The sequence below is a fragment of the Pinus tabuliformis genome, chromosome 5_2, assembly GCF_031772625.1.
Source record: "Pinus tabuliformis cultivar Carrire ecotype Pingquan chromosome 5_2, CPIR1, whole genome shotgun sequence".
Classification (NCBI taxonomy): Eukaryota; Viridiplantae; Streptophyta; class Pinopsida; order Pinales; family Pinaceae; genus Pinus; species Pinus tabuliformis.
Genome location: NC_142306.1, coordinates 721398207 through 721426007, shown reverse-complemented (window position 1 = coordinate 721426007; position 27801 = coordinate 721398207). Strand labels below are relative to the sequence as shown.

Below are 27801 nucleotides of genomic sequence, written 5' to 3'. Positions count from 1 at the left end.
TATATTTAAAAACAAAATTGATGATGAAAAAAATAGGCTAATCCACATGAAGATGCTCCCTAAAAGTCCCAATGCATCCAACTAACATGATATCCCAAGAATAAATATTTCGAAATAGATGACCCATACACATCATTTAGAAGCATTCTAATCTTATTGTACTTCGATTTATGTTTTTAATTATAGGAGTTTGAAGGTGCTGGCACTGTGGAATGACATTAAGCAATTGCATCCGACAAACCAAGTCAAACACCATTGAAATTGAAATAGATGCAAACTCCCAAAAAATACATGCAACCAGGTGCTTACACTATGAAATGACATAGAATAATTGTATCTAACAAACCAACCGAGACACCTTGAAATTGAATCAGAGGAAAACTCCCTAAAATTGGTGACAGCCAAGTACTAACACCATGAAATGAGATAGAACAATCACGTCCAACCAACCAACTCAGCACGCACCTTGAAATGGGTGCAACTTCTCTAAGATTACTAGCCTCATATTAGGGATAAGAAGTAGAACACCAACATCAATCATAACACAGAATCTTAGGGCCAGCCAACATCAATCATAACAAAGAATCTTAGGGCTCCTTAATAATATAGATCAGAAATAAAGCCCAACATCAATCATATCAGACAAATTCTTTCTGTATTGAAAAACCCAAATGGATGCAACTATATCCCCAAGCATTCTAGCGAGGGCTAATTGAGAAACAGTTTGATGATGTGTCCATTGGCATTGCGACAAAAATATAAATCATAACATTGAAATTCATATTAAGATAGATATATACATATATCTATATATATTGCGATCATTTACTACCTAAAATTTATCTCAAAGGACTCGAGGTTATTCAAGTTATCAAGATAGGGTTCAAAATCTAATTCTCAGTCAGGTCAGGTAGCAGCAAGAGCTCCTGCGTCAGCCACATTATCTCTGTTGAGGAGCATCTGATCAAAATTCCATACAAGTGCAAAGAAAGAAAGGACAGAATCAAATGAATTACAAGTCCAGCTTTTAGTAATGAGCCATGATCAAATCACTAATCCTGCATATAATTTCTTCACTTTCATTGTCAGTATGAAAAAAAATGCCTCTTCTCAAATATTATTAAAATTAACATATCATCATCATACCGTGGACTTTCCCTATCCTTCTCAACTGAGACACATATTCTGATACTTTCTTGATAGCTTCAACCTGCAAAATTGTAGAGGAAAACATAAAATTAGCCTCTTATTAGATCATTATTTATACTTCTCTCCTACTTGTAAAGGGAGGAATTGCAGAGCATGTGACCTACTCAATGAGAAAATTGCCCTCGGTGAAATCCATCTTCTGACCATCGTTAGCCTCTTGGGCTACCTGCTCCCATCAAATGCATGACCTCTCAAAATTATTTCTTAACGCAACATAATTTTAAATATTTAAAAGTAACATGATATATCGAATCAACCAGTAAAGAATTCAGTCGATACTTATAGCATGCAAGTTCAAAAGCTTTTGGTTTGTCAGGTTCCCCAAAGACAAGGCTAGCTCCATGGCTATAACCAGTATATTGAGAACCGACCAAAAAAAACATCAGGCTACATTCTACCAAAAAATGACATGACACATGAACGAAAATATACAAGTCCATGGATTGGACTCACCATAAAGGGCATCACCCTTCTCAGCGTTGTCAAACTCCATGACAGCAGGCAATAAAATGGACTGTAGTTTAACTTTCCCACCTCTGATGTTCTACTCAAAGAAAGCACTAATACAGGGTAGAGTTTAAAATAACAGTTATAACCAGTGTGACTAATGTTTAAGGCTTGAAACAACAGATTGAATTAAAACTCTCAAGTCTTAGAAACCTGATATTTCATGAGCTTTTCTGCATGATCCCGCTCTTCGTCACTAGCATCCTTAAAGTACCTGTCAGATCAGAGAAAATATGCTACTTATTTCCTCTTACATAGATATATAAAAAGCATACATATACACATACACACCAATATATGAAGAAAACCTCAAGGTACTCACTTAGCAAAGCCTAGCAGAGCCACGTTGTCTCTATCAAAGTATCCAAAGAGAGCATGATAGACATATGAAACATTGTACTCCACACTGCCAAAAACAAGTTTGACATGACTTCAGAGTATGCAGAAGTTAATGCATCCATAAAGAACTAACAAGAGCACGATTTACATAAATCCCATGCTGATATAATAGAAATTTAATGCATCCTTGGTATTGAGAGTGATGTTTTCATGATGAAGAGCAAGCCATGTGTAGATCTTGAGTTCATCTTTAAACCACAAAATTTCACAGACGAAATCACTAAACAAATCTAACTTATTTTGTACAATATGTATGTGCAAGTTGGAATCTCCAGAGTTTGGCATTGCAAATAACTTTTCCATCAGTCTTGACCTGCATACTAAGTATTTCTGGTGTCCTCAATGACATATTCTAACCATTCACTGGCTCGTGTGACGCGGTTCTAACCCTTTCACCACCAATTCTCAGTGTACTCGTCCACGGAATGTGCCCTAGGGTTCGATCGTGTGACCTTATGACGAGATCTTTCACAAATGTATGGAGTCTGGGTGTTTCCCACAATCACCTCAGGGTTAGATTCCCCATGATCTTGAGAGTCAAGGGAAAGCATCGCAAACCTAATGAGTCGGCTTACCGTGTAGTTCAGCGGAAACTTAAAGAGTCTGCAGACAGTGAGTTCAGTGGGTGGGATGCAATGGTCCAACTGAAAAATTAATGAGCAAGTTACTTGAGGAGAGTAAATCAAGGATTGATCGAGTTGGTTGAGCAGAGTAAATCAGTTCACTTGGTGGGATCAGTGGAAGGGAACACTTCAATCGTCTAACACTTGATCTAATGGTGCAGAGTGAAGACAGCTAAGCCCAGAGGGAAGTTCATTTCAAATGGAACGCCTTACAGCATAATAATTTAGTAAATTAAAATATTTACACTTCACTGAGGGGTATTGCATTTATTTATTATTTTACTCAAATAATTTTAAATTAAAATATATTTATAAATTTAAAGAAAAGTTAATTTGAAAAAATAAAAATAAAAATAAATTTAATTTAACTTCTCCTCGTGTGATTTTAATTTCATAAAATTTAAATCTCAAAATTCTATAAAATTTAAATTTGATTGGAACTAAATCTTAGATTTCAAGTAAATTTAAACAATGGAAAAATTTATAAAAAAATAAATTTAGTTCAAGAAAAATGAAAATGTTACTGGAGATGATTTTGAAATAGAATTTTGTCATTACTCTGATTTTTATTTATCATTCCTTTTGACTGTATAGTGTTATTTTCAAAGTATTCATGCACACTCATCAATGGACTTATATTTTTTAAATTTTATTTTGCATGATATATACATTATATGCAAAAATATACAACTACTTTTCAATTTTTCTTCAAAAATATATCCATAATATACAAACAAATATGAAGTAAATTACATGCTTCATCTTACACATAAAAAGTTAAATTATATGGAATTTTATGCCTTTAAATAGGCTATAATAGAGAAAAATATGATGAGAAGAAACATGGGTTAAGAATACTATGGGAAAAACCATGGCTTGTCAAAACCATGAATGCTAAATTTACTAATTTACCTCAACCTTATTTTAAAGATTAATTTCATTTTTATTTTTATTTTTATGCAATTTTACCTAGTCAAAATGTTTAACGGAATAGGACAGGACATTACAACATCTCTTCCATATTGAGCTAGAGAGCGTCTCGCAGGACAATCATTTTTTTATTATCAAAATTTACCCATAAATTTAAAATTTAGTTTATTTTAAACTTGACTTTTAAAACTATGTCAGTGATAGAAATTATGGGTAACTTACATGTCATCATTAAAATATTTAATTAAATTTATAGTTTTTAAGATATTTATGTACATGTTATGATCACAATATTTTGTTAAATTTATAGTTTTTAAGATATTTATGTACATGTTATGATTAAAATATTTAGTTAAATTTATAGCTTTTAAGATAATTATAAAAAAATAAAAAATACATATATATATATATATATATATATATATTTTGATAATTTTTATTGATATAAATTTTATATTGAATAGCTTTTGTTTTATAAAATAAAATAATATTTTTGTTTTTATTTAATTGCTAATTAACATATATATAAAATACGTTTTGGGAGAAGTTTTTACAAGTTGATTTTTTATTCTCTTCATTCAAAAACATGTCACATTGTCTAGTATCATTTTACAATGAATTTAATGTTATTAGCTTTCCTTATTCTTTGTATATTCAATGAGCTCAAATCCCACCTTCTTACAAGAAACAACTTGAAAACAAAGATAATAGTATTCAATCTTCCTTCAAAAGTCTATATATGATTATGAACTAATAAGGCAAGGTGTTGAAGATATTAGGTACCCACTTGGTTATCAATATATTAGATATAGACATCAATCTAACTAAGAAATAATCCCAAAAAATTAAATGCAAATCACTCACATGCTCTTTATAAAAAATCCCAACCACTTTTTGGGGATCATGATTTAATGCATCACTCTCCAAAGTTCATACGAATAAATTTGATTATTTTAGATATTACCCAAATAGAAAATTATTTTTCTATCCATGGCATTACCAATGACTTATATAAACTAAAAGTTGAGGTTATCTATATATATATAGTCAATCTTTGTACTCTTAATTTAATAAAATATTTTGGTGGAGGTGGTGGTCGATAGGTAAAATTTTAGGGGCTAATATTTACAAGTGGCCTACTTTTCTATGCTTTTACCAAAAAAAGTTATTCACTAATTTCATTTTTTTATATATTATTCGCCCAAATTTTACAATATAGAACTATTTTACCTTAAAATTTGCCAAAATTGTATTTAGAGAATATAAATTTTTTAGACATTTGAATATTGTTACAAAAATATCATCAAACATTTTAGAGATCACGTATTATGAGCAGTGAGATTTTTCAAAATCCCATCCTTAAATTTTCGGTGGTTGAGTCTCGTTTTTTGGGACAATCGTTCTTGTCTCGAGTTGAAGTGGGACATTGTTATTGTTTTCTTTGCTTCCTTTGGTGTCCTATTCAATTTCTACAATGGTGAAAAGCAATATAATACTTCCAAAACTCACAAGTGTTAATTATGTTTACTAGAGGAGAAAAATGCAACCAATCTTTATAAGCAAAGATATATGGGAATTGGTAATTGATGGTTATGATATGCCTTATGATGATGAACATCAAGCACTAGATACTAACGATAATAAAAAATTAAAGGAATCTATCAAGAAAGACAATGAAACACTTTCCTTAATTGGCATCGTAGTTGATGACTCAATTTTTCCACAAATTAGTATAGCACAAACCTCTAATGATGCATCGAAAAATTTAAAAAATACATATGAAGAGTAGTAGTTTCTAAACTATGAAAATTAAGGACTAATTTTGGAAATGCAAAGGTGCAAAGTAATCAATGAGTGAATGATTACATCACAAAAATTCAGGATCTTGTGAATCGGACAAGGACATTATGAAAAGAAGTTCCAGAAAGAAGAATGATTAAGAATATCTTAAAAAAATTTGTACCAAAATTTGAAATGGTCACTACAAGTATCATGGTTTCTAAGGATCTTAATGTCATGAGGATTGATGAATTAAGTGGATATTTGTTAGTTGTTGAAGAAAATTATTCAAGTGAATACATGGATAATGCATTCTCCACAAAGTATAGGGGGAGAGGAAGAAGCAAAGGACAATTCCATAATCAAAGCTTTCATAATTAGAACAAAAATCAACATAATTTACAAGGAAATGTATTCCCTTCAAGAGGCAGAGGAAGGAGTCTGAGTAGGTTCAGAGGAAGAAGCAAATGTGGATCTTGAGGAAGAGGAATAGATGGAGGAAGAGAAATATATCAAAGAAAATGACCACAATGTTATTAATGTCACAAATTTGGTCATATTGAAAGAGATTGTTATGCAAAAATGAGAGATAATGAACGAAAAGGTGCTAATACAATGGTTGAAGAAAGTAGAAATGATAAGTGGTTCATATCAAGTTTGATGGCACATAATGAAGAAACTAATGCATGGTATATTGATTCAGGATGTCACATCTCAAGAAGATTTTTTTACTAGAATAAATGGTAACTATTATGGTAAAGTTGTATTTGATGATGATAGTATTGCAAAAGTGAAAAGGAAAGGTACATTTGCAATTCCACATTGCAATGGGAAGAAGAAGTTTATTAATGACACATTGATATCACCAACTTTGAGGAATAAATTTCTTTTCTATGGGACAAATGATGGATCATAATTATAAGTTGGTATTTGAAAACAAAGGATGTTTAATCATGGATAAGTTGAATAAAGAAGAAGTGGTAGCAAGAGGAGAAATGACTGAAGATAGGATTTTCAAGCTCTCCTTTGTTTCAAGCAATTCACAAAGTTTAAATGATAGTAATTTTGAAAAAATTATTACTAGATCATAAAGTTAGGCTGTAAATTTTGCACTTATGGCTAAAGCAATGGAGATGAATGATCCAATAATCATGCAGAAGCATCAATTAAAAAGGAACGAAATGAAGCCATGGAAGCACAAATCAATAATTTAATGAAGAATGATACTTGGAATTTGGTCAAATTACCCAAAGGAAAATATGTAATTAGTACTAAATAGGTGCGTAAAACTAAGTATAAATCAGATGGTTCAATTGATAAGTATAAAGCCCGCCTAGCTACAAAATGATACACTCATAAGGAAGGGATTGATTATACAAAGACATTTTCTCCAGTAGCGAAGATGGATAGAATCAAGATGGTTCTTATACTGGTTGCACAATATAAGTGGATAATTTATCAGATGGATCTTAAATTAACATTCTTGAATGGTTATGTAGATGAATAAATCTATGTACAATAACCTAAAGGTTTTGAGATTCCATGAAAAGAAGATTTTTTGTACAGAGTAAAGAAAACTCTATATGGTTTAAAGAAAGCTCCAAGGGCTTCGTATTCAAAAATTGATAAGGTTTTCAAGATCATGGTTTAGTCAAGAGTTCATCTGAATCTAATCTTTATATACTTCAGTTAGGACAAGATATTCTTATTTGATGATTTGATCTATACAAGGAAAAATTATAAATTGTTTCAAATGTTTAAGTCACATATGTTTGCAAAATTTGAAATGATGGATCTTGGTGAGTCATATTATTTCTTGGGTATAGAAGTATGGCAGAAGGAAGATGGTATTTTTATGTTACAAGCCAATTATACTAATGGGATATTCTCAAAAAGTTCAACATGTTGAGTTGCAAACCAACTGCAACTCCTTGGGAAGTCACGATGAATTTATATAGACATGATGACTCCAATATAGTTGATGCTACTCTATATTGTTGGTTGGAATTTCGATCTACTTAACTTCAATTCGACTAGATATATCTTTTGCAATAAATATGGTATCCAAGTTAATGTCAGAACCCAAGGAATTGCATTAGAAGGAAGTTAAGAGGATTTCGAGATATATGCCTGCTAAATTTGGTTATGGCTTAGTATACAGAGAAATAGAGGATTTTAGGATGATTGATTTTACAGATTTAGATTGGGAAGGTTGCATGGGTGACAGGAAATCAACTTCAAGATATTCATTCGACATGGGTTCAACCATAGTTGCTTCAAATATTTAGAAATAACATATAGTTTCTCTCTCCACAGCTAAAGTAGAATATAAAGCAGCAGCAACAACATCTTGTCAAGCAGTATGGTTAAGAAAAAATTTGGAGGATCTACATGAGTAGTGAGAGCAACCTACTTAGTTGATTTGTGATAATCAAAGTGCTATTAAATTTTCCAACAATCTAGTTTTTCATAAGAAGATCAAACATATTGATATCTAGTATCATTGTGTTCAAGATATAGTTCAACAAGGTGTGATTGAGATCATGTATTAAAAAATAGAGGCTCAGGTTGTAGATATCTTCACCAAGGAACTACCAAAGGAAAGATGTTTTTGAAATTTCTCCAAATGATCATTATGGGGAAGAAATGTTAGAAAATGAACATTTGGAGTATTCTAGAATTATTATTATTGCTATGATTTTTATTTTTTTGTTGCTATTGTTATGTCTCGAAAGTATTATTTAGATAAAGATTTTTTTAGTTAAGGGAATTTTGGAGAGATTGTAGAATTAGTTGAAAGATTATAGGAGATGATTGAGATGAGCATTGGCTCATAAAAATGTATAAATATTGGCTTACTTAATGGAAATGTTTTAAGCTTATTCTATGATTGCTAAATTCATGTTTGCTCCATCATTCAGTGTATTATTCTTCATATTTAATAAATAAATTATTCATATTAAAAATAATATATATTAAAAGCTAACTTCTAAGTTTTTTGGTAAGTTCGGCAACGGTGAGGCTACATCATGGTCATGTCCGAGAATAACACCCGATTAGGGCATGTAATTGAACCGATTACTTAACATCTAGGAGTACCTTAACATCACACTCGATCACCGTCTATCCAAGACCTCATGGACTTATTAGTTTTACTATTAATAATAAACATTTAAAAAATATAAAGATAATGTATGACAAATATTTATCTTAATAAAATATATATGGGGCAAACTATACTAATTAAAATATAAATTGAATTTGTAATTGTAATTGTCATTAGGTTTTCTACTACAAAATAAAGTGATTTATAATGAATTTATTATTGTGTCGAGAAGAGCTCTCTAGTCCATTATGGTAGAGATGTTATAATGTAATGTAATGTTTAGCATTTTGACTTAGTCAAATTACATAAAAATAAAATATATTATCTGTATAATTATAAATATACTTAATTTTAATTAATAATTCAATCATCATATATCCATCTTAACTCTAGATCTACCATCAAAATCTAAAATCAAAATGGATCTATGTTGGTATATTTTAAGTACTTACATTTTTTTAAAGATGAACTTATGATGTACATCATAAAAGAAGAGAGATGAAATTATCCTATACATCTAGGTTGAAGATTACACTATTGGACAATTAACAATTTTATGAATAAATTATCATAACTTATGATAAAACGAGTGCATTTTTATTGAAGATTACATTGCATTTCAGGAATAATAACAACGATGGAATATGTAATATAATAAATACAAAAAAAAAAAAATTTATTTGTGTAAAATTAATAGAAAAATTACTTTAATTTAAAAATAATAATAATTATTATATAAATATAGGTTAATTATATAAATTAGCTATAGTGATGGTTATCCCTACTGTTGGTTTGACAACTGATTTATGATAAGTTTTACCATTGTATTTTAGAAAACTTTTATAAATATTTTTAATGAATGAAAGGATATTGAATAGAGGTAACGGAATTAGTTATGATTGTTTAAGAGTTTGTTTTTATTAGATGTAACGTAATAAGTTAATGAACCAAGATTCAAAGACATTTGGTAGGAGAGGAAGCATAGCCCCTTACAATCCACTAGTGGGTTATTCCAAGAGGCATGGTTTTTCTTGAATATAGTGATCAGGCAACTCACATTTGTGGATAACATCCAGTAATGGTTTCCCCCATTGTTAGTTATCCACAAATGCTTTCCCCCATTGTTAGTTAACAACTGAGTTATGATGAATTTTCCCATTGTTTAAAAATTATAGAGTTAAGAAAGCTTTTGATTTGTGTGGAGCATAGCAATGTTTTTTTCTTTTCTTTTTTTCAAAACTAGGATAAGCCTAGCATGAGGCCAACCCTAATGTTGGATAGAAGAACAATCTACCCACCAATATGATGTTGGCACCAAGATTGTGCAAGACTTGGTCAAACTTGAATGGTTCTTGGGAAAGTGCAACCCCGATATTTATCTCCCACTCTCAACCCCTCCCTATAAAATTAAAATTTGAGACCTGATGGAGACTAAAACCCCACACAAATCAATCAATCTACACCTCATAGGTTGGAGAAAAGCATTGTTATTAAAAAAACAAACAATTTAGATGGTGAATATAGAGAATATCCATAAGATTAAATTTAGTATCAATTATTGTAGCACTTCAACATATTGAAACCATTATTGTACTTCTTTATATTCATTCACAAGTTGAGTAAGTAAAGTATGATTTATTAAATCTCCTTAATCATAGTAAGTGGAAAAATAATCCATGACCAAATATGCTATGATGTGATTTACCCATGAGATGTAAACTAGTTGGCTTCTATGGGGTTTAGTCCCCATTAACTTTCAAGTTCAAATCTCATGAGAAGGGATTGATAGTGATTGCCACCTATGGGGGAAATAAACTATCCCAAGGGGTGTCCAAGCTCGACCAAGTCTTGTGCAATGGTTGTTGTATCCCATTGGTGCATAAACCATTTTTTCATTCAACATTAGGGTTGGCCCTAGCCTAGGCTCCATCTATTTAAAAAGAAAAAAAATTGCTACAATGGGATTTAATTAGATCACCTCTCAATTAGCCATAATCCTTTACTTTATAAAAAATTAGTGACATTTTTCTTTTTAAATGACAAAGAGATGGGTGTGTTATGGTAGGATTCTATAAGATTATCTATCAAATCACCTAGTAATTTTAAGCTTTAGAAAATTTCATTATGTTTACTTTTATTATGTCTAAGAAAGGCACATATTTTATCGACTATGGTGTATTATTTTGTCTTTACAAGGGCTAATATGTAGGTTTTGAAAAGTTGAATTTGGGGTTTTCTTGAAATATTTGGATGACATTTTCCTAGTTTGTTGGAGCCTTGGGTATGTTGTTGGGTTTTTCTTTGCATTATTGCTACATTAATTGTAAATATTATGGGAGTTGTGGGCATCATAGTACATTGAATCTAGAGAAAATTTCAGGGGCTGAATTTCACTCATGGGTTAACTTTCCATGTTTTTTTTCCAAAAAAAAAAAACTCAGGGGAAGTATGCCTCTGAAATACTTCAAAGATTTCACATGGAGAATTGTAAGCCCATGGACACACCTCTAGCTACAAACTGGAGGAAGGAGAATGCCACTTCAGGTGAAGATGTTGATGTTACCATTTACAGGCAGCTTGTGGGGTCTTTGATGTATCTTGTGAACACAAGACCCGACATGTGCTATGCAGTAAACCAACTGGGTGAAGCTATGGTGAGGCCTACCAAGTTGTATTGGAAGGTAGAAAAGCATGTGTTACGGTATCTTAGAGGCACTATTGAGTATGGATTATGGTACAAGAGGACAGAGGGAGTGAAGCTTCAAGGCTTCACTGATGTAGATTGGGTAAGGAGTCCATCAGACAAGAAAAGTACTTCATGTGTTATCTTTAGTGTTGGATTCGCAACTATTTCCTGGTACAACATGAAGCAAAGGTTTGTGGCACTCAGCTCAGCAGAGGTTGAATACATGGTTGCAAGTCAAGTAGCATGCGAGGCCATATGGATGAGGAAAATACTTGTGGGTCTTTTTAGTCAGGAGATGGATTTGATAGTGATATATTGTGATAATCATAGGTGCATTAAGCTCTATGAGAATCTAATATTTCATGACAGGTCCAAGCACATTGATATTTGATATCACCATTTGCATGACTGTGTGCAGAGGAGAATTATGTTGCTAGAGTGCATTCCAACTGAGAAGCAAGATGCTAACATCTTGACAAAGGTATTGTCAAGAGGTAAATTTCTAATTCCATAGGTGTTGGATAGGGGTGGTGAAAAATCTATTTCTTGCTAACAGGGAGTGTTGAAAAAATGTAGCAAGAAAGGCTCAATTTGACTTTAGCCTTATTCAAATTAAGTAAATTGAATTTCCACATCAGCAGGACAACTCGAAGGCAGTTGACTAGTGTGACATGGATCTTGTCACTCAATTAACTCAGTAAATTCAAGTTAGTGGGCTTGGAGTTCAGTTATGCATGTGTGATTGCTAAATTTTAGTAATATCATTCATTTATTTTCAGTTGTATTCAGTTAATTGACCTATAACTATTGATAGATTCAGTTGAAGGTCAGTTGTGATGTGGGACAATAGTTTAACTCAAATATCTATCAGTTAACTAATAAATTAGCCCAAAATAGCTAATGCATGCATGGAATTCGAGTTCCACAGCTGAAGTGGAGATGTCAAAGCCAGTGTAACATGAGTTATATACTAGTTTGAGTGTATAGGTGTTGCATGCAATCATGAGATCAATCCTTTGGAATTACGCAATCAATTTGGAGGAAATTCCTATCTTTTAGGGGCTAATTTCCTGAGGATTTGCGCAAGGAAATAGGAGGCTTAATGAGCAGATAATTGACTAAGTGTTGGCTAGAGTTTCTCATTCAGTAGAGAGAACAATTATTCTTTTGCAGGTTGAGCTCAGAGTTGGAGCTAGCAATTGTAATAGTTTCTCTATTCAACTATTTAATGCAAAGGGGCTTGAGGGGTTTTTCCCAGTTGGGTTCCCCTAGAAATCTCTGTAGATTTTTGGTTTTCTTATTGCATGTCTATGCATGTTTTTCTAAATTGTGATCTCTATTCCGCATATTAGTAGAGTAGAATTGTGTCTCTTTTTTTTCAGTTTGAAATATTGAGCAGTTGCAATTTCTATCAAATTTCTACAAAGGGGTTGAATCAGTGTGAGAGCAATTTTACTATTTCATAACTTTTCACAGTAATTCAATTATAATACAATGAATCATAACCATAATAAATGTATCAATACGTAAAATAATGCATCATAAAGTGAGCATCATATTAATAACACATCAAGGAGCCATCACATAAAACACATACAAGTTTTTTCATGGAAATCCATACAAGAGAAAAGCATTAATCCTTCTTCTTCTTTATCTTCAATTCATTACATAGATTTGCAGACTCCAACCTATTTGAGGCAACCACCCCCAAGATATGCAGGTTGTTATTTGTTGTAGGCTACAACATGATTGAGGTACCAACTTCAAAAGTATGCAAACAATTACTCACTATAGGCTACAACTTGATTGAGGCACCAACCTTAATGATGAGCGGGCTCCAACCTACTTTAGGCTGCAACCTGCTGAAGGAACTAACCTTGATGATGAGTTAGATCCAACCTACTCAAGGCTCTAACTTGATTGGGGTTCCAACCTCAATAGAGGCACCCAACTCCTTCTGCAACTCCTTATCGACCTCTTTTCAAATTATTTCAATTAGATCGACCTTATCTTTAATCGAAATAAGATTTCAAAATGAGTAGGTTGTCGTTGTAAAATTATTGCCCATAATCTATCATACCTTGTCATACTTCTTCTTTAACATGCTCAACAATCTGGTCACCAAATATCCTTCTGGGAACGTATTTTCACTATAGATAAAAAAATCACTACACCCTCATCATGGACCCAAAAAATCATGCAATAGAGATTCTCGACATTGAATATTTGTTAACAAGACATGCCATGCCTCTAAAAGCATTCATCTCTAAGCCATGATCATCATGCATCATCTGGAATCCAATTTGGACCAATAATTACCCTAGAAACTCATAAACAATACAAAACTACATAATAAATTAAGGGTTCTATAGATTACCCCTTTCTAGGTGCTCTTCTACAAAATACTCAAATGCTTATGTCAGTGCTACAAAATGTACACCGTCATTTTGCTAAACATTGAACAAAATAAAGCTTTATGGCAAAAATAAAAAAATAAAAAAATTGTTATGACCTGACTACCATTAGGACTCGAACTAGGGTCTCAACCAATACAATAGTAGCACACTTCCAACTATGTTATATATGAACCTTGCAATGTTATGCCTCGGACTTTATTATAAAGTTGACTCTGTGCCAAGAAAAAGGCAAAATCTCACATTATGAAACAATGTATTACACTAATTCAATATCAATTTTTATCTTTATCAATATTTTTTTTAACACTTTGAAATTTTAAACAAAAGATAATTAATATTTAAACAATATTGAATATAGATTCATTAACAAACTAAATCTATTATCAAAATAGAATTAAAACCAAAATATTAAATTTAATATTATTAATTATTAATTTAAACATTACTCTAATATCTAAAATAAGACCATCATAAAATATTTTAATTTAATAATTTTTTATATTCATAAATGATTATTACTTTAAACATTACTCTGATATCCAAAATAAATCCATCATAAAATCTTTTAATTTATAGGTTTTTTATATTCATAAATTTTCTAACTTAAAATTTCAGTAATACATGTGATATATTTACTTTTTAATTATTTGAATTTAACTAACTACAATTTAGAAATTTAATAATCAATTTCAATAAATACTTAATATTTAATTTAAATCTTATTTTCATTTAAATGTAATTTCATGTTTAAAAGAAATACAATATTTATTGGAAACTATGTTTTAATATATTTAATTATGTATTCCAAAATTTTAGCATATTTAATTATTTTACAATACATAAATAAATTTTCATTACCTATATAGAGTAATAATTATATAGATTAATAATTATATTTTTAATCTAGATAAGTAAAAATTAATATTGTTAATGTTTATTAATGCTTTTTGAAATTATAAACCTACATACTAAGCAATATAATTACAAATAATGAGAAATATGAACAACGTTAACCAAAATATTAATTAATTTTTTTAATTTAAATAAATTTAAAAATTCCCATTAAATATATGACGTTTATTTTTATTAGCATTACTTACAAAAATACAAAATATAACTACATAGTTTGAAAATATTTATATTTACACAAAAGTAAAGGAACATGTAAAAATCACGGAGTGACACGTGACATGACAAACACTACATTTCATATAATAATTACTCCAATTACATCCACGCTAACACACTCTAGAATGGCTTAAATTTATTTTGAAGTAATGTTTTCATGTTGGGATCCTCCCATTGGATTGCATCCCACCATTCTGTCGAACCTCTTATTACCTCCAGATGATTCAGCTTGTCCCATCCGCCACGCAGTCTCTTCAATTTCGGGCAACCCTCTACATAGACAGAGTTGAGCATAGGGGATAGCGGTGACGCGCCCTCTCCCAACCCTCCACTTGCACTTGCTGCTCCCACTGCCCCCATCCCCAACTCCAACTCCTCCAACTTATCGCAATCCCATATCCACAGCTGTCTCAAACATGGCAAGTCCGCCCGGAGATATTTCAACTCCTTACATCCATCTAGCTAAAGCAATGCGAGCTTTCGGAATTGAGTCACCCAACTCGGCAGTCGCTCCACATCGCATCCTTCAAGAGTCAAACTTTCTAGATCTTTCATTGCCTGCATATCCTGCGGAAGGTAATCTTGACCATTTGCATCCTTACAATCCAGAGACAGATCTCTCATTTTTGACCAATTTCCGAAAAACCCCTCTTTAACTGCCGATTTTATCTTTACCTCGCAAACCCTGAGACGGCTCAAAGTTTGCAGGTCCTTTAAACAAGCATTCTTTCTTTCTGCATTTGCCTCCTCCTCCTCGAACTCCAATGCAATATACATCTCCAATCTTTCCAGTGAAACCAATTGCGAGATCCCACGCGGAAGATGCTCCAAACTGCTGCATCCTCTTATGTCGAGGGCCCTCAGCCGTTTGAGCTCACTTATCCTATCGGGAAGACACCGTAATTGATTACAACCGTTAAGATTCAAGAATTGTAGCTCCTTCAGGTCGCCAATGCTTTCAGGCAATTCACAAATGCCCGTTCCCTTTAGTTGGAGGGAGGCAAGATGCTTCAGATTTCCGATGCAGGGCGGCAGAGACTCTATGCCAGTGTAACTAAGATCGAGGACCCTCAGTGAGGGCAACTCGTTCAAGAAGCTTCCAGGAACTTCCTTAATACCACGATTCCCCCTCAACAGGAGAACTGAGAGGGACGAGCATGCGAATGTTGTCGGGAGGGATTGTAGATTATTACTCATCAGCGACAATTTGTCACAGCCCTCGCCCACGACTTCCTCTGAGGGAAAATTGCTCACGCCCCGTCCGGCTTCTTTAAAATAACACCTGTGTTCGTTCTCCGCAACCCGAATCGCCAGATCGCGAAGAACATCATGTATTTTCACAATCCGAATCCTTCCCACATGATCCTTGCTTACCACCTCAATCAAACAGCGATCACTCAAGTCGTTGAGAAAACTGTGCGCAGTGTCAGCCAAATAATTCTCTCCGCTGCCTTTGACCAGACCTTCTGCCACCCAGAGGTCTATAATTTCTTCGACCTCGATTTCTTCATCTTCAGGATAAGCTGCAAAATATAGAAAGCAAATCTTCATATACTCTGGAAGAACATTATAGCTCAACTTGAGGCGCTGAAATAATTTTTTTTCAATTTCATCGTGCGTGCCATAGAAGGTCTCCTCCAGGTTTTGCATTTGCTGTAAAGCATGCTCCCACTCATGTTGATAGCTATTGTTTCGCATTGCAGCAGCAATTACATTTATAGCAAGGGGCAAACCTTTGCATTCCCCGGCTACTTTCCTGGCAATGTCTTCCAGTTCCTGTGGAACTTTCCCATGCCGAAAAGCTCCGCTACAAAACAGTTGCCAAGCCTCATCATCTGACAGCGGTTTCACGCTGATGATCTCATCCACTCCCATTCGCGCACAAACAGCTGTACTCCGGGTGGACAGAACAATTTTAGAAGCTGTGTCATTCAATGACACTCCCAGGCTTTGAAGCTCCAGACTCTCCCATATATCATCAAGAATAAGGAGAAAATTCTTATCCTTTAAATATGAGTACAGTGCAGATTTTCGCCCTTCAAAATCACATTCATCTGGTAATGTTATGTTTAATCTACCAGCAATGCACTTTTGGAGATTTAAGATCTTGGGATCTTTGGAGACGGTGACCCAAATGATGGGGTTAAATGATTGGCGTACCTTGTCGCTGTTGTTGATGGTCTGAAGCAGCGACGTCTTACCGATACCCCCCATGCCGCACACACCGATAACTCGAACGCTCATGTCTTCAATTAACAGACTCTCAAGCTCCGACTGTGCAGCTTCTATTCCATTTCCAAAAAACTTTGGGGTCTGGATCGGCATCTGGGTCGGCGGAGTAAGCTCACCGTATTCTCCGTTGGCTGGAAAATCGGCCTCCTTCTCTGAGTGGAGTTGAGCAACTTCCACTTTCCAATCTCCAACACGTTTGCTGATTTCATAGCGGGAGAAGCAGTTTGGGCAGCAACTCACACAATTTCTTCGTTGCTGGTACTCGTTGCCGATAGATCCTGAACTTTCAATGGCCTGTCTCGCCTTGTCCAGCCAAGCCTTAACTATTATTTGAGGGGGTTTTTGTTCTTGAGCCAGCTTCTCGTTTATACCATGTATTACATTGTCCAGACGTTGAGCCTGATCTTCCATTTCAGCGACAGCTTGAGGCAAAGAAATAATGTCTTTGACAACCTGAGCAACTTTGTTCCAAAGGCCACTCAAAATATTGCTCGACACATTGGCTGCAAATCCAGTAGCAGTACTAACGCCGGCCATTGGCTTCAAGAGATATACAGCGCGTGAATCCCAAATCAAACTTTCAAGGCAAAATTAAGATTGCTCTTCCCAGGGCTAAATCACCAGCGAGATTAAGATTTCTCTTCGCTCAAATTGCGCCAAGGCTATGCAGAGGGTGTGTGGATTTATTTCGCAGTTCTGGTTCACCTCGTTTTCACAGTGACGTTCAGAGAAATTCGCTCTCAAACAGCTGGAAATTAACTTGATCTGACAGCTCAGCTTTCGTTCTTACTCAGTAGCTGTGAAGCAACTCAGCTGCCCCTGGAGAGAAGTAAAAAATAAAATTTTCAATAGTTGGGCCGCACTCAAAACTCCCACTTGTTTTAACTTTTTTTTGGCCCTACTTGCTGTCATTATTATGAATGGGGATGTTTAAAATTATTTTTTGCCCCCCTTGTCATTATTATGAGTGGGGAGGTCTAACGTTACTTGAGCGTGGGCATGAAAGCGACTGAAAAGAAAATTTTCAATAGTTGGAACTTGGGCCGCACTCAAAATTCCCACTTCTCTTGAGAAAAATTCAACTTCTAGTAGTTATTAGGAATGAGAGGTGGAACTGTCGTTTCTTGAACGTGGGCATCAAATTGAACTTGGGCATGCATGAAATTGAACGTGGGCATGAAAGCGACTTAAAGCGACTTAAAAGGAGCATTATTGAATTTCCATGCACCTTCCTTATTACTGCACTAAGTTGACAAAGTTGTAAAAGTAATCCACGCCCCTCTTCCAAAAAAAATCTGTGGTCCACTATGAAGTGAGTGGTGGGTGTCATTTTCTTGAATGAGATAAGAAAGGGATGGGTGGGGACAAACGACAACGAAATATATTATATATTACGTTGGATTTTGTTAAGATTATCCATCAACTCGCTTACTTTGAAAAGAACTTAAATCTATTTATTTTCAATTAAATTATAAATATTTTTTAATTAAAATTATAATATTTTTTATAAATTAATTTCAATAAAAAAAAGTTTTAATTGTATAAGGTGGGTAAAACGAGATAATAAGGTGATGGCTGAAGAACTTAAATCTATTTATTTTCAATTAAATTATAAATATTTTTTAATTAAAATTATAATATTTTTTATAAATTAATTTCAATAAAAAAAAGTTTTAATTGTATAAGGTGGGTAAAACGAGATAATAAGGTGATGGCTGGTGACTGAGGATTGCACATATATTATAGTTAAGATTAAGACATCAAACTATGATGTATTAGAGATGTATTATAAAGTGTATAGGTACCAAATTATTAAACCACATTTTTTTATTTCAATTTTTTATTGCAATTGATAATGTAGAAAGATGACTCATTGGTGAAGATATTTCCTGAAAATTTGTAATAAGCTCACCATTATATTGCATTTGTTATTGTATTTCAGGCCACTCTTATTGCTATTACCATATTTTTAGGAGGTGGTAGAGCACTTCTAAATTATAATTTATAAATATTTATAATGTTTTTAATTCAAATATATTTTTATTTTTATTTTTTATTAGAGTAAATATTATTTTTTAATTAAGTTTTTATTTTATTTTTATTTAAAAGGAATATTTTTCAATTCCAATTTAAATAAAAAAAATTATATAATTTTCTTATATTAAAGAATATATTTTTCAATATAACAAAAATAAAATTATATATAAGAAAGAATATATGAAATGAAAAAGGAAGCTTATCTTACATAGAGCAAAATATTGTTATCAAAACTAGTAATTTGCACAATGAATAACATAGAAAAGTGACTTCCAATAATGTTATCAAAACTAATAATTTGTACAATGAATTTCATAGAAAATGACTTGCAATTATTCTATAGCTTCTATCTCCATTCCAATCCCTTTATATCAATTTACAAATTGAGCTAACAAAGTATAGATTATTATATTTACTTGAATACAATGTTGGAAAAATAATCCTGTAATATCCCTCCCCTTAATAATAAATAATAAATAATAAAAATAATAAATAAATAATAATTAATAATAGAAATAATAATAATAAATAAATCACTTAATAATAAATAATAAAAATAATAAATCATAGATGTTAAATAATAAATCATATTAAAAATATATATAAATAAAAATAGTAATAACCATACTAAAACTCTAAATAACTCTAAATAAGAATAAATAGAAATAAAACAAAAAAACTATCAAAAAGAAGGAAATAAAACAAGAAAGCTAAAAATCAAAAGAAAGTTGCATGTAGACACATGGAGTGTGTGCATGTGGTTCCCCTTCCAATGTTGTTCTATTTAATAGATGGTGAGGAAGATTCCCCTTAATAATAAATAATAAATAATAATATATTATTTATTATTTATTATTAAGGGGAGGGATATTACAAATCCACAAGAATATGATATGCTTAGGTGGTACTTGATCAAGTTTCTTATCAATTCAACATAGTCTTTTAAACTTTAAAAGAGTTAAGAAATTTTGTGATTGTCTTGTGTACAACTCACCTAGTCTTATATTGTCTTTCAAAACATTACAAAATGCCTATGGGAATCTATAAGATTATTTATAACCCATTTAATCTTTAGTTTATAAGGAAAAGTTCATTCTATTTAATTTTTGTTTAACAATTTACTTATTTTCACTAAAATTATTGTCTTTGTTTAATAGAATGCATTTAATTAAATATTTCCATTTTATCTAATTTTGTTTCATATTTTCTTATATTTTTTGTATTTTTATATTTTGATGTACAAGCTTCTTGTATTTTTATACTTTGATGTACAAGCTTCTATACTTTATAGTATTAATAATTTTATTCACAATATTTAATATGTATCAAAGTGAATAAATAAAATAGTTTTATATAAGTAAAGAAAATACAAACAAATAAATCAAAAGATAAGTTTAGTTAGAATCACGATATGTTTATATGATACGAGATATTTTAATGGTTATAAGCCTCATAGAGGTTTAAAAGGATTTAAAAACTTGTAATTCACCTTCACATCATGTAAGTAGTAATGGTAGTAGCTGTATTGTTGAAGATTTATTTTATGATTATGATGATTTGCATGCTTAAGGAAACAATCTTCCTTTCTAAAATTGGATTTGTTAACAACAATACTAAATAGTGGTTATATTTAAGGCTTATGAATAATTAAGCAACATGCATGAGGATATCTATAACATTGTGGAGTAGAAGAGGATTGCCACATTACCATGAGTGTTTTCCACAAATACATGTGTGTCAATGATACCCTAGTGTCTAGAAGCTTGGGATCCATGACTATGTTAGCAATGTTTGAAGTGAAGTGGATTTGATGCAAGCAAACTTGGATTGATTAAATAAGATTTAGTGTGAAGTTACAAAAATTGCATTGTCCATCTTTCAAACTCCCACAACATATCCCAAAGACAATCCATTCTTATCACCAAACCATCATTTCCTTTGGATGCATATCATTGGAGACTTAAAATCTTCTTACTCAACTCGACTACACATGGTATATGATATAACAAGAGAAGGAACTAATCTCATTTGAATCACCAATTATTTAAATCAACTAAATTATAAAAATACTTTTACGTCTTTACTTATAACTTCAAATATATAATAACAACAATAGTATTACCTAAAAGTATAGACATGCATTTTTAAATTCCTTCCCACCTTTATGAGAAGGCTTGAAATTTAGATGTAAAATTTACAACATGATATCACCATCATATATGCACACCTTCCCAATAAAAAAAATGAGTGCCATGGGAAACAAATAGCAAAAGATGAAAAAATAAAATATAGCAGTAATTATTAGAATCTCTCACCTTTATTTAGATCATCATGTTTCCATATGGTGATGGACAACCTGCAATTGGTTATGGAAATTCACAATTGTATTCTTAATGTAGATGAAGAACGACAATTCTACCTCTTGATGGCGATGGACAACTCACAATATTATGAGAATATTTTGTCGGCGTAAATCACATTATGATATAATTGTCAACATGTTTCGAACAACGAGTGTGGTTCATTGTCCGAACAAGTTGAATAATCAGATCATGGCTACATGTTAAATAGGGAGAGTAGATCTTCCAATAGCTAAGCTTGACTAGGAAACGACTATATGGGCCTGGACTAACGGCTATATTTGACTATGTAACCTCTAACTTTGACCAGCTAGTCAGACTTGACTGGATTAAGGATATGGAATGTGATAGAAAATTCTCTGTATTAATATTGTAATGTTATAAAGTAGTGGATTTTTGTGACATTGATGGTGGGTGTAATTTTTAAATTTTTGAAAATGTATTTTTAATGAATGGAAGAATAATATCGGAGCTCTACTAGGGTTTCGTGAACCTGCTCGAACGTTGAAGCCACCCTGATCACCTTGCCATCGATACGACAAAGTCTGAATCTGACAGGGGCGATGAGAGCCCCGGAAAGGGGGAGGGGAGCGATCCCCTCTTATGACAGTGTAGCCGCTAGAGATTCAAGCGGTAATCCACGCAATCAACCTGGCTCCCCTGAGAATGTCGGCCCTATCGCTGGCCCTGTTTTCAGATCCTAGTGGTAGGCATGAATCTGAGGGCAATACCTCCATAGAGCAACCAAGAAACCTCGATTCGTGATCCCAATGAATAAATTAGAGAAATATAGCATCTATATGAAAGACCATGCTATGATCTGCAAGTTTATTGGCATTTGCCCAATGGAAAAGGATCTGATCAAATGGATCCAACAGAGATGGCATCCAAAAGGCCATATAGAACTAAAGTTGGGAGCCAGAAAATTTTTTACAGTAATTTTCTCGAATCTGTAAGATAAGGAAAGAGTTTTCGAAAATGGCCCTTATTTCTACCACAATGCAGGTCTCTTCATGAGATACTAGGAGGAATGCTACAACCCAGACAGGGAGCAATTCCTTGCAGCTCTTGTCTGGGTTCGCCTCTATGCCCTACCAATTTATTTCTGGGACCCTGAAATCTTGGAAGGTATCAGAAACTCAATCAGCAGATTTGTGAAAATAGCAGAGTCTACTCGTAGGGGAAGATATACATCCTATGCACGCATCTGTGTTTATATGAATATCTCGAAACCCCTCCCAGAATCAGTGGAAATGGAATACCAAGACGAGGTTTGGCAGCAACCTCTGGATTATGAGCACATACCATTTCGTTGTCGCCGATGTCATGAGTATGGTCATCTGTACAAAGCATGCCCACTGAAAAAATCTGGTTTGGAAGAGCTGACGTTGTCGTAGGAACAAACCTCACCACAAGACAAGAATGAGGGGTTTAAGGAGATTCCACACAAAAAGAAGAACATAAAGGTGCAGCAAAATCAAGGCTCCAACCATCAAAAGAAAGGGGTAAGCCAGAACAGGTTTGAAGTGCTGCAGGAGGAAGGGGAAACCTCAAAAGAGGCAGAACTACCAGAGGACCTGGACCAAGACCGAGATCCATCCAAATCAACAACCACACCAAAGAGGAAAGCCAAAACAGAACTGTCAGACAAAGAGGAACAAGAACAATCAATTGATCTTACTGCAATGGGTGTCGATGCATCCAAGGAGGAGCTAAGCACGAAGGAAGCAGTTCTGAATAGGCTTTTGAACGAGTGGTGACACCTAGATGAAAGATTTATGCCAGAAGACCAAAAGAAACTGTATAGAGAAACGTTCCAGCAATACATGGCTAACCAAGGCCAAAGACAGTCAGATCCGATGGATCAACCTGGGATGTAATTGGGAAGTTCGCAGGAGCAGTAGACCTAAAGTAAAGGAGGAGGTGGTCAAAGGTTTGGCCAAAAACAAAGCGTCAGGACTAGATGGATTCACTGTAGAATTCTTCTACGCAGCCTGGTCAATTATGGGCAAAGACATCCTGGAGGTGGTAGAAGAATCCAGAAGGTCAAGGAAGGTACATCTAGCCCTCAACTCTACTTTTATAGCTTTAATCCCTAAAACTAAACATTTTGAAGAGCCTCGGGGCTTCAGGCCTATACCCTTATGTAATGTTATCTATAAAATCCTCTCTACAATCATGGTGAATCTTCTTAAACCAATTCTCTCGGCTTTAGTATCCCTAGAGTAGACCGGCTTTGACAAGGGTCGCCAAATCATAGATGGTATAGTTACGGCTCAAGAAGCCATCCACTCCCTCAAAAGCCTCTGATCAAAAGGCATGATGATTAAGTTGGGTCTATCTAGAGCCTATGACCATCTAAGTTGGACTTACCTTCTGCATGTCCTTCAAGCCTTTCACTTTGACCCTAGATGGATTAAGTGGATATCCTCCCTTATATCCTCTCTGGTGTTCTCTATCCTCCTCAATGGCTCCCCTACTCAAACCTTCAATGCCTCCCAGGGGCTTAGACAAGGAGACCCGATCTCCCCTTTCCTGTTTATCCTAGCGGCGGAAGGTCTTGGGAGATATATAAAAACGAAGGTTCAAGAAGGTCAATTCAAAGGGTCGTGCCTGTGGGGGAATGATCTCCCCTTAACACATCAACAGTTTGTTGATGACACCATGATGTTCTGCCAAGTCACTCTCAAAGAGGCAAGATTCCTCTTGATCATTCTTCAAGACTTCATGAAAGCTTTGGGAACTCAAATTAATAAAGAAAAGTTGGATATTTTTTTCTTTAACAGCACTGTTTAGTCTCAATCCTTTCTGGCTAGAATATTGGATTTTTATATTAGCTCCCTACCCTCAAAATACTTGGGTATTCCCCTCAGCTTCAACTCCCTCAGAGTTTCAAGCTGGAAGGCTCTTCTTGATCATCTACAAGCCCACCTTCAAATATGGTCCTTTCGAGCCCTCAACATGGCGAGTAGAGTAATTATCCTGAAAGCAGTGCTGCAATCGATCCCCATCTATCAACTCTCAGGACTTGTTGCACCCAAAACCTCTTTCACTGAAATGACAAATATTTTCAAGAGATTCCTTTGGCAAGGGGCACAAAAATCCAAGAAATGGGCCCTCCTATCTTGGAATTGTTTAACCAAACCCAGACTGGCAGGGGGTCTGGGTCTCAAAGATCCCTATACTCTAAATCAAGTCATGGGAGCAAAGCTATGGTGGAGATGGATTCAGGGAGGAAATTACCTATGGAAGCTGATCTAGGAGAGGAAATACAGAATGCCACCATCTACGAAAGGGAGACTGAGAACACGGGGTACACCAAGAGGATCTACAATATGGAACCTAGCAGCAGAAAACCGGGACCTGATACGTAATCACAACTTCTGGGAGATCAGGGGGGGAGACAAAGTGATGTTTTGGTAAGATGCATGGAAATAGAGGGAAAATTTAATTATTCGTCAATACCTTCCTGAGATATTCCTATTCACTAACCGATCTGCAAACCTGACAATGAATAAGTTTTGGGGCTCAGGTGCCAGATCAACCTGGTGAGAGTGGAAAAGTAGACAACATTGGCCCAATGCTCCAGATTCTCCCCAATGGGTAGCATATGACAAGGAGGTCAACTATAGAAGGATAACGATTTCTAAAGGCACGGATATCCTTAGATGGGGATATAAAAATAAAGGAATGTTTACAATACAGGAAGATGTTAACGGTGTTGGACCCACCAACATTCAGGGGATCTCCCCGGTATGAAGTCCCAACTAGACCTCACACCGTTTGGTGTAGGAGTCCCATCAAGTATGATGGCCCGATTTCCATTATCTTAAATGTTTGCCTTAGCTCTTGCTTGTCAGCACGAGAGAGTGGTCTACTTTGTCTTCGAGGTTCACGTTCCTAGTGAATGATAGTGTTACTTGTGTCAAGGTTCTTTCACAGTAGAGAGAGAAGATGGAAGTGAGTCTCTAGTCGATGGGGAGAAAATCCCAACTCTGTCAGAGACACACAACACAACAGGACATGCACAACTTCTGGAGGAGCAGTCCACACTGATGCGGAAGTCACAACACACACAGGAATATAGCACATACAACACCCAATAGAGCAGCCTGCGCGAGTGCGACGATCGTTATAACAAGTTTATATGAAAGGTTTTGTCTGATGTCCGTGGAGGTAACCAACACGGACAAGACAATGTTAACAACTTATACAACACATTTTCATAATTATATGTATTAGAGAAAATGAATGAGGTCAATTGTTTAACACAGGTTAAAGAAACATGTATTACAAGTGTTCAAGTTTAATCTTACAAATAGTTAGAACACATGTGTGAAAACATGTTGGCCTGTTATCAGGCTTTTGAATTAAGCGAAAGTTCCAAGACACATCGATACACCATACATCACTAACCACGTGAAAGGGGCATTGGAGCCACTCCTCGCTCCTCAAAGAAAAGACTACAGACTCTCAAGGTTATGCGGGAGGAGCTAGGTGAAAAGTCCTTTTCATGTACAAATGAGGGGGTGATCCGGATCTTGGGGGGAGGCCCCCAAGATCTAAAAAATTGAAATGGATCTTGGGGAGAGAGACCCCCAAGATCTGAAAACTTGAATTGCCAGAAGAAAAAGAGGAGAATGCCAAATAAACAAAACCACAAAGAAACTTTTTATTAAAACCGATAATAACTATAAAGGCTACATTGTGGCGAACCATCTGTCCTTTTACAAAATGCGACTTGTTACTTATAGTATTTTTCAGTTACAATACCACGAGTCAATTCCATGGGTGAATGATTACTATGGGTGGATGTCACAATACCACGGATCAATTCCATGGGTGAATGAATACCATGGGCGGATGTCACAATACCATGGGTTAATTCCATGGGTGAATGAATACCATGGGCGGATGTCACAATACCATGGGTCAATTCCATGGTTGAATGAATACCATGGGTTGATGTCACAATACCATGGGTGAATGAATACCATGGGTTGATGTCACAATACCATGGGTGAATGAATACCATGGGTTGATGTCACTTACAAAACCATGGGTGGATAAATACCATGAGTGGATGCCCCTTACAATACCATGGGTAAATTCCATGGGTGGATGAATAACATGGGTGGATGAATAACATGGGTGGATGAATACCATGGGTTGATGCCATTTTCCATTTGGATCATTCCTCCCTCCTTAAGAAGCAATGGTCCCCATTGCGTGAAGTTCCCTCCTGCGAAGCCTTTGTTGAATATGAAGAGCCACTGAAGAGAAGGGTTTTATGTGGTTAACCCATAACCATGATGAACGAAGATCCGAGGATAGAGATACCCTGTAATGCTTGTGACCAATAGTGATAATGACAACGTGCGGCCTAGCAAATGGACTTCGATGAAGTGTGGGTTTGTGGATGACCCATAACCATGATGAAAGAAGATCTGAGGATAGAGATACCCTGTAATGCTTGTGACCAACTATGATACTGACAGTGTGTGGCCTAGCAAATGGACTTCGATGAAGTTTGGTTTTGTGGATGACCCATAACCATGACAAACGAAGATCCGAGGATAGAGATACCCTGTAATGCTTGTGACCAACTGTGATACTAACAATGTGCAACCTAGCAAATGGACTTCGATGACAAGGATTTTGTGCAGTTGACCCATAACCATGATGTTGGTTGTTGATGAAGTAGCAGGTGCCTACATAGCCTGGGGTGGGAGGGCACGTCTCCAAATAACCCAAGTCGAATGCTACTATGCTGAAACTGATGAATGTGAAGCAAGTGCCTACTAAATTGGGGTGGGAGCGCACGTCTCCAACGGGAACCCGCTCCAAATGTTGCTCTGGAATTAAAATGGACATAACTCAGTCAATATAACTCAGAATATTTATTATAACCTGTTTTTGGAAGTAGAAGGACCATTTTGCATCTTCCCATGTGTTGGAAATCCTTATCTGGACACCCTAGAATCTCTGATTCGCGCTGCAATTTTTTCCACCGTCACAAAAGTTTTGAAAAAATAGTTGATTTTAAATGAGCGATATCTCCCACATCCGAACTCTGATTAGACCCATTTTTTTTTAATTGGGTGATTTTTCAAGAGGAGCTCAGATCTACAATCCTTTTTCTGAAATTCTGCACAAAAACTTCAAAAAATGATAGGAGAGTTGCCGTCCACCAGTTGTCGTTAGAAAAAAATTCTACAACATAGCTGATTTTAAATCAGCGATATCTCCCTCATCCAGACTCCGATTTGGCCGATTTTATTTTGTTATTATTATTTTTTATTTATTTATTTTGAATTTTAGTGTTTTTTCGCAAGGAATCCAAATCTATTATTTGTTTTTGTAAACATTGTACCAAATGTTTCAGATA

At 34.4% G+C, this 27801-nt stretch overlaps 1 protein-coding gene and 1 pseudogene across 1 annotated transcript; both read right to left on the bottom strand.

Moving 5' to 3' along the window:
- Positions 1-906: 906 nt before the first annotated feature.
- LOC149161219 (ferritin-3, chloroplastic-like) lies at positions 907-15144 on the bottom strand (annotated as a pseudogene).
- A 102-nt stretch (positions 15145-15246) lies between these two features.
- LOC149161218 (putative disease resistance protein At4g27220) lies at positions 15247-17553 on the bottom strand. Its single transcript, XM_089434812.1, has one exon. It carries the CDS (start codon positions 17551-17553, stop codon positions 15247-15249), a length of 2307 nt encoding a protein of 768 aa, XP_089290938.1.
- Between the last annotated feature and the right edge of the window lie 10248 nt (positions 17554-27801).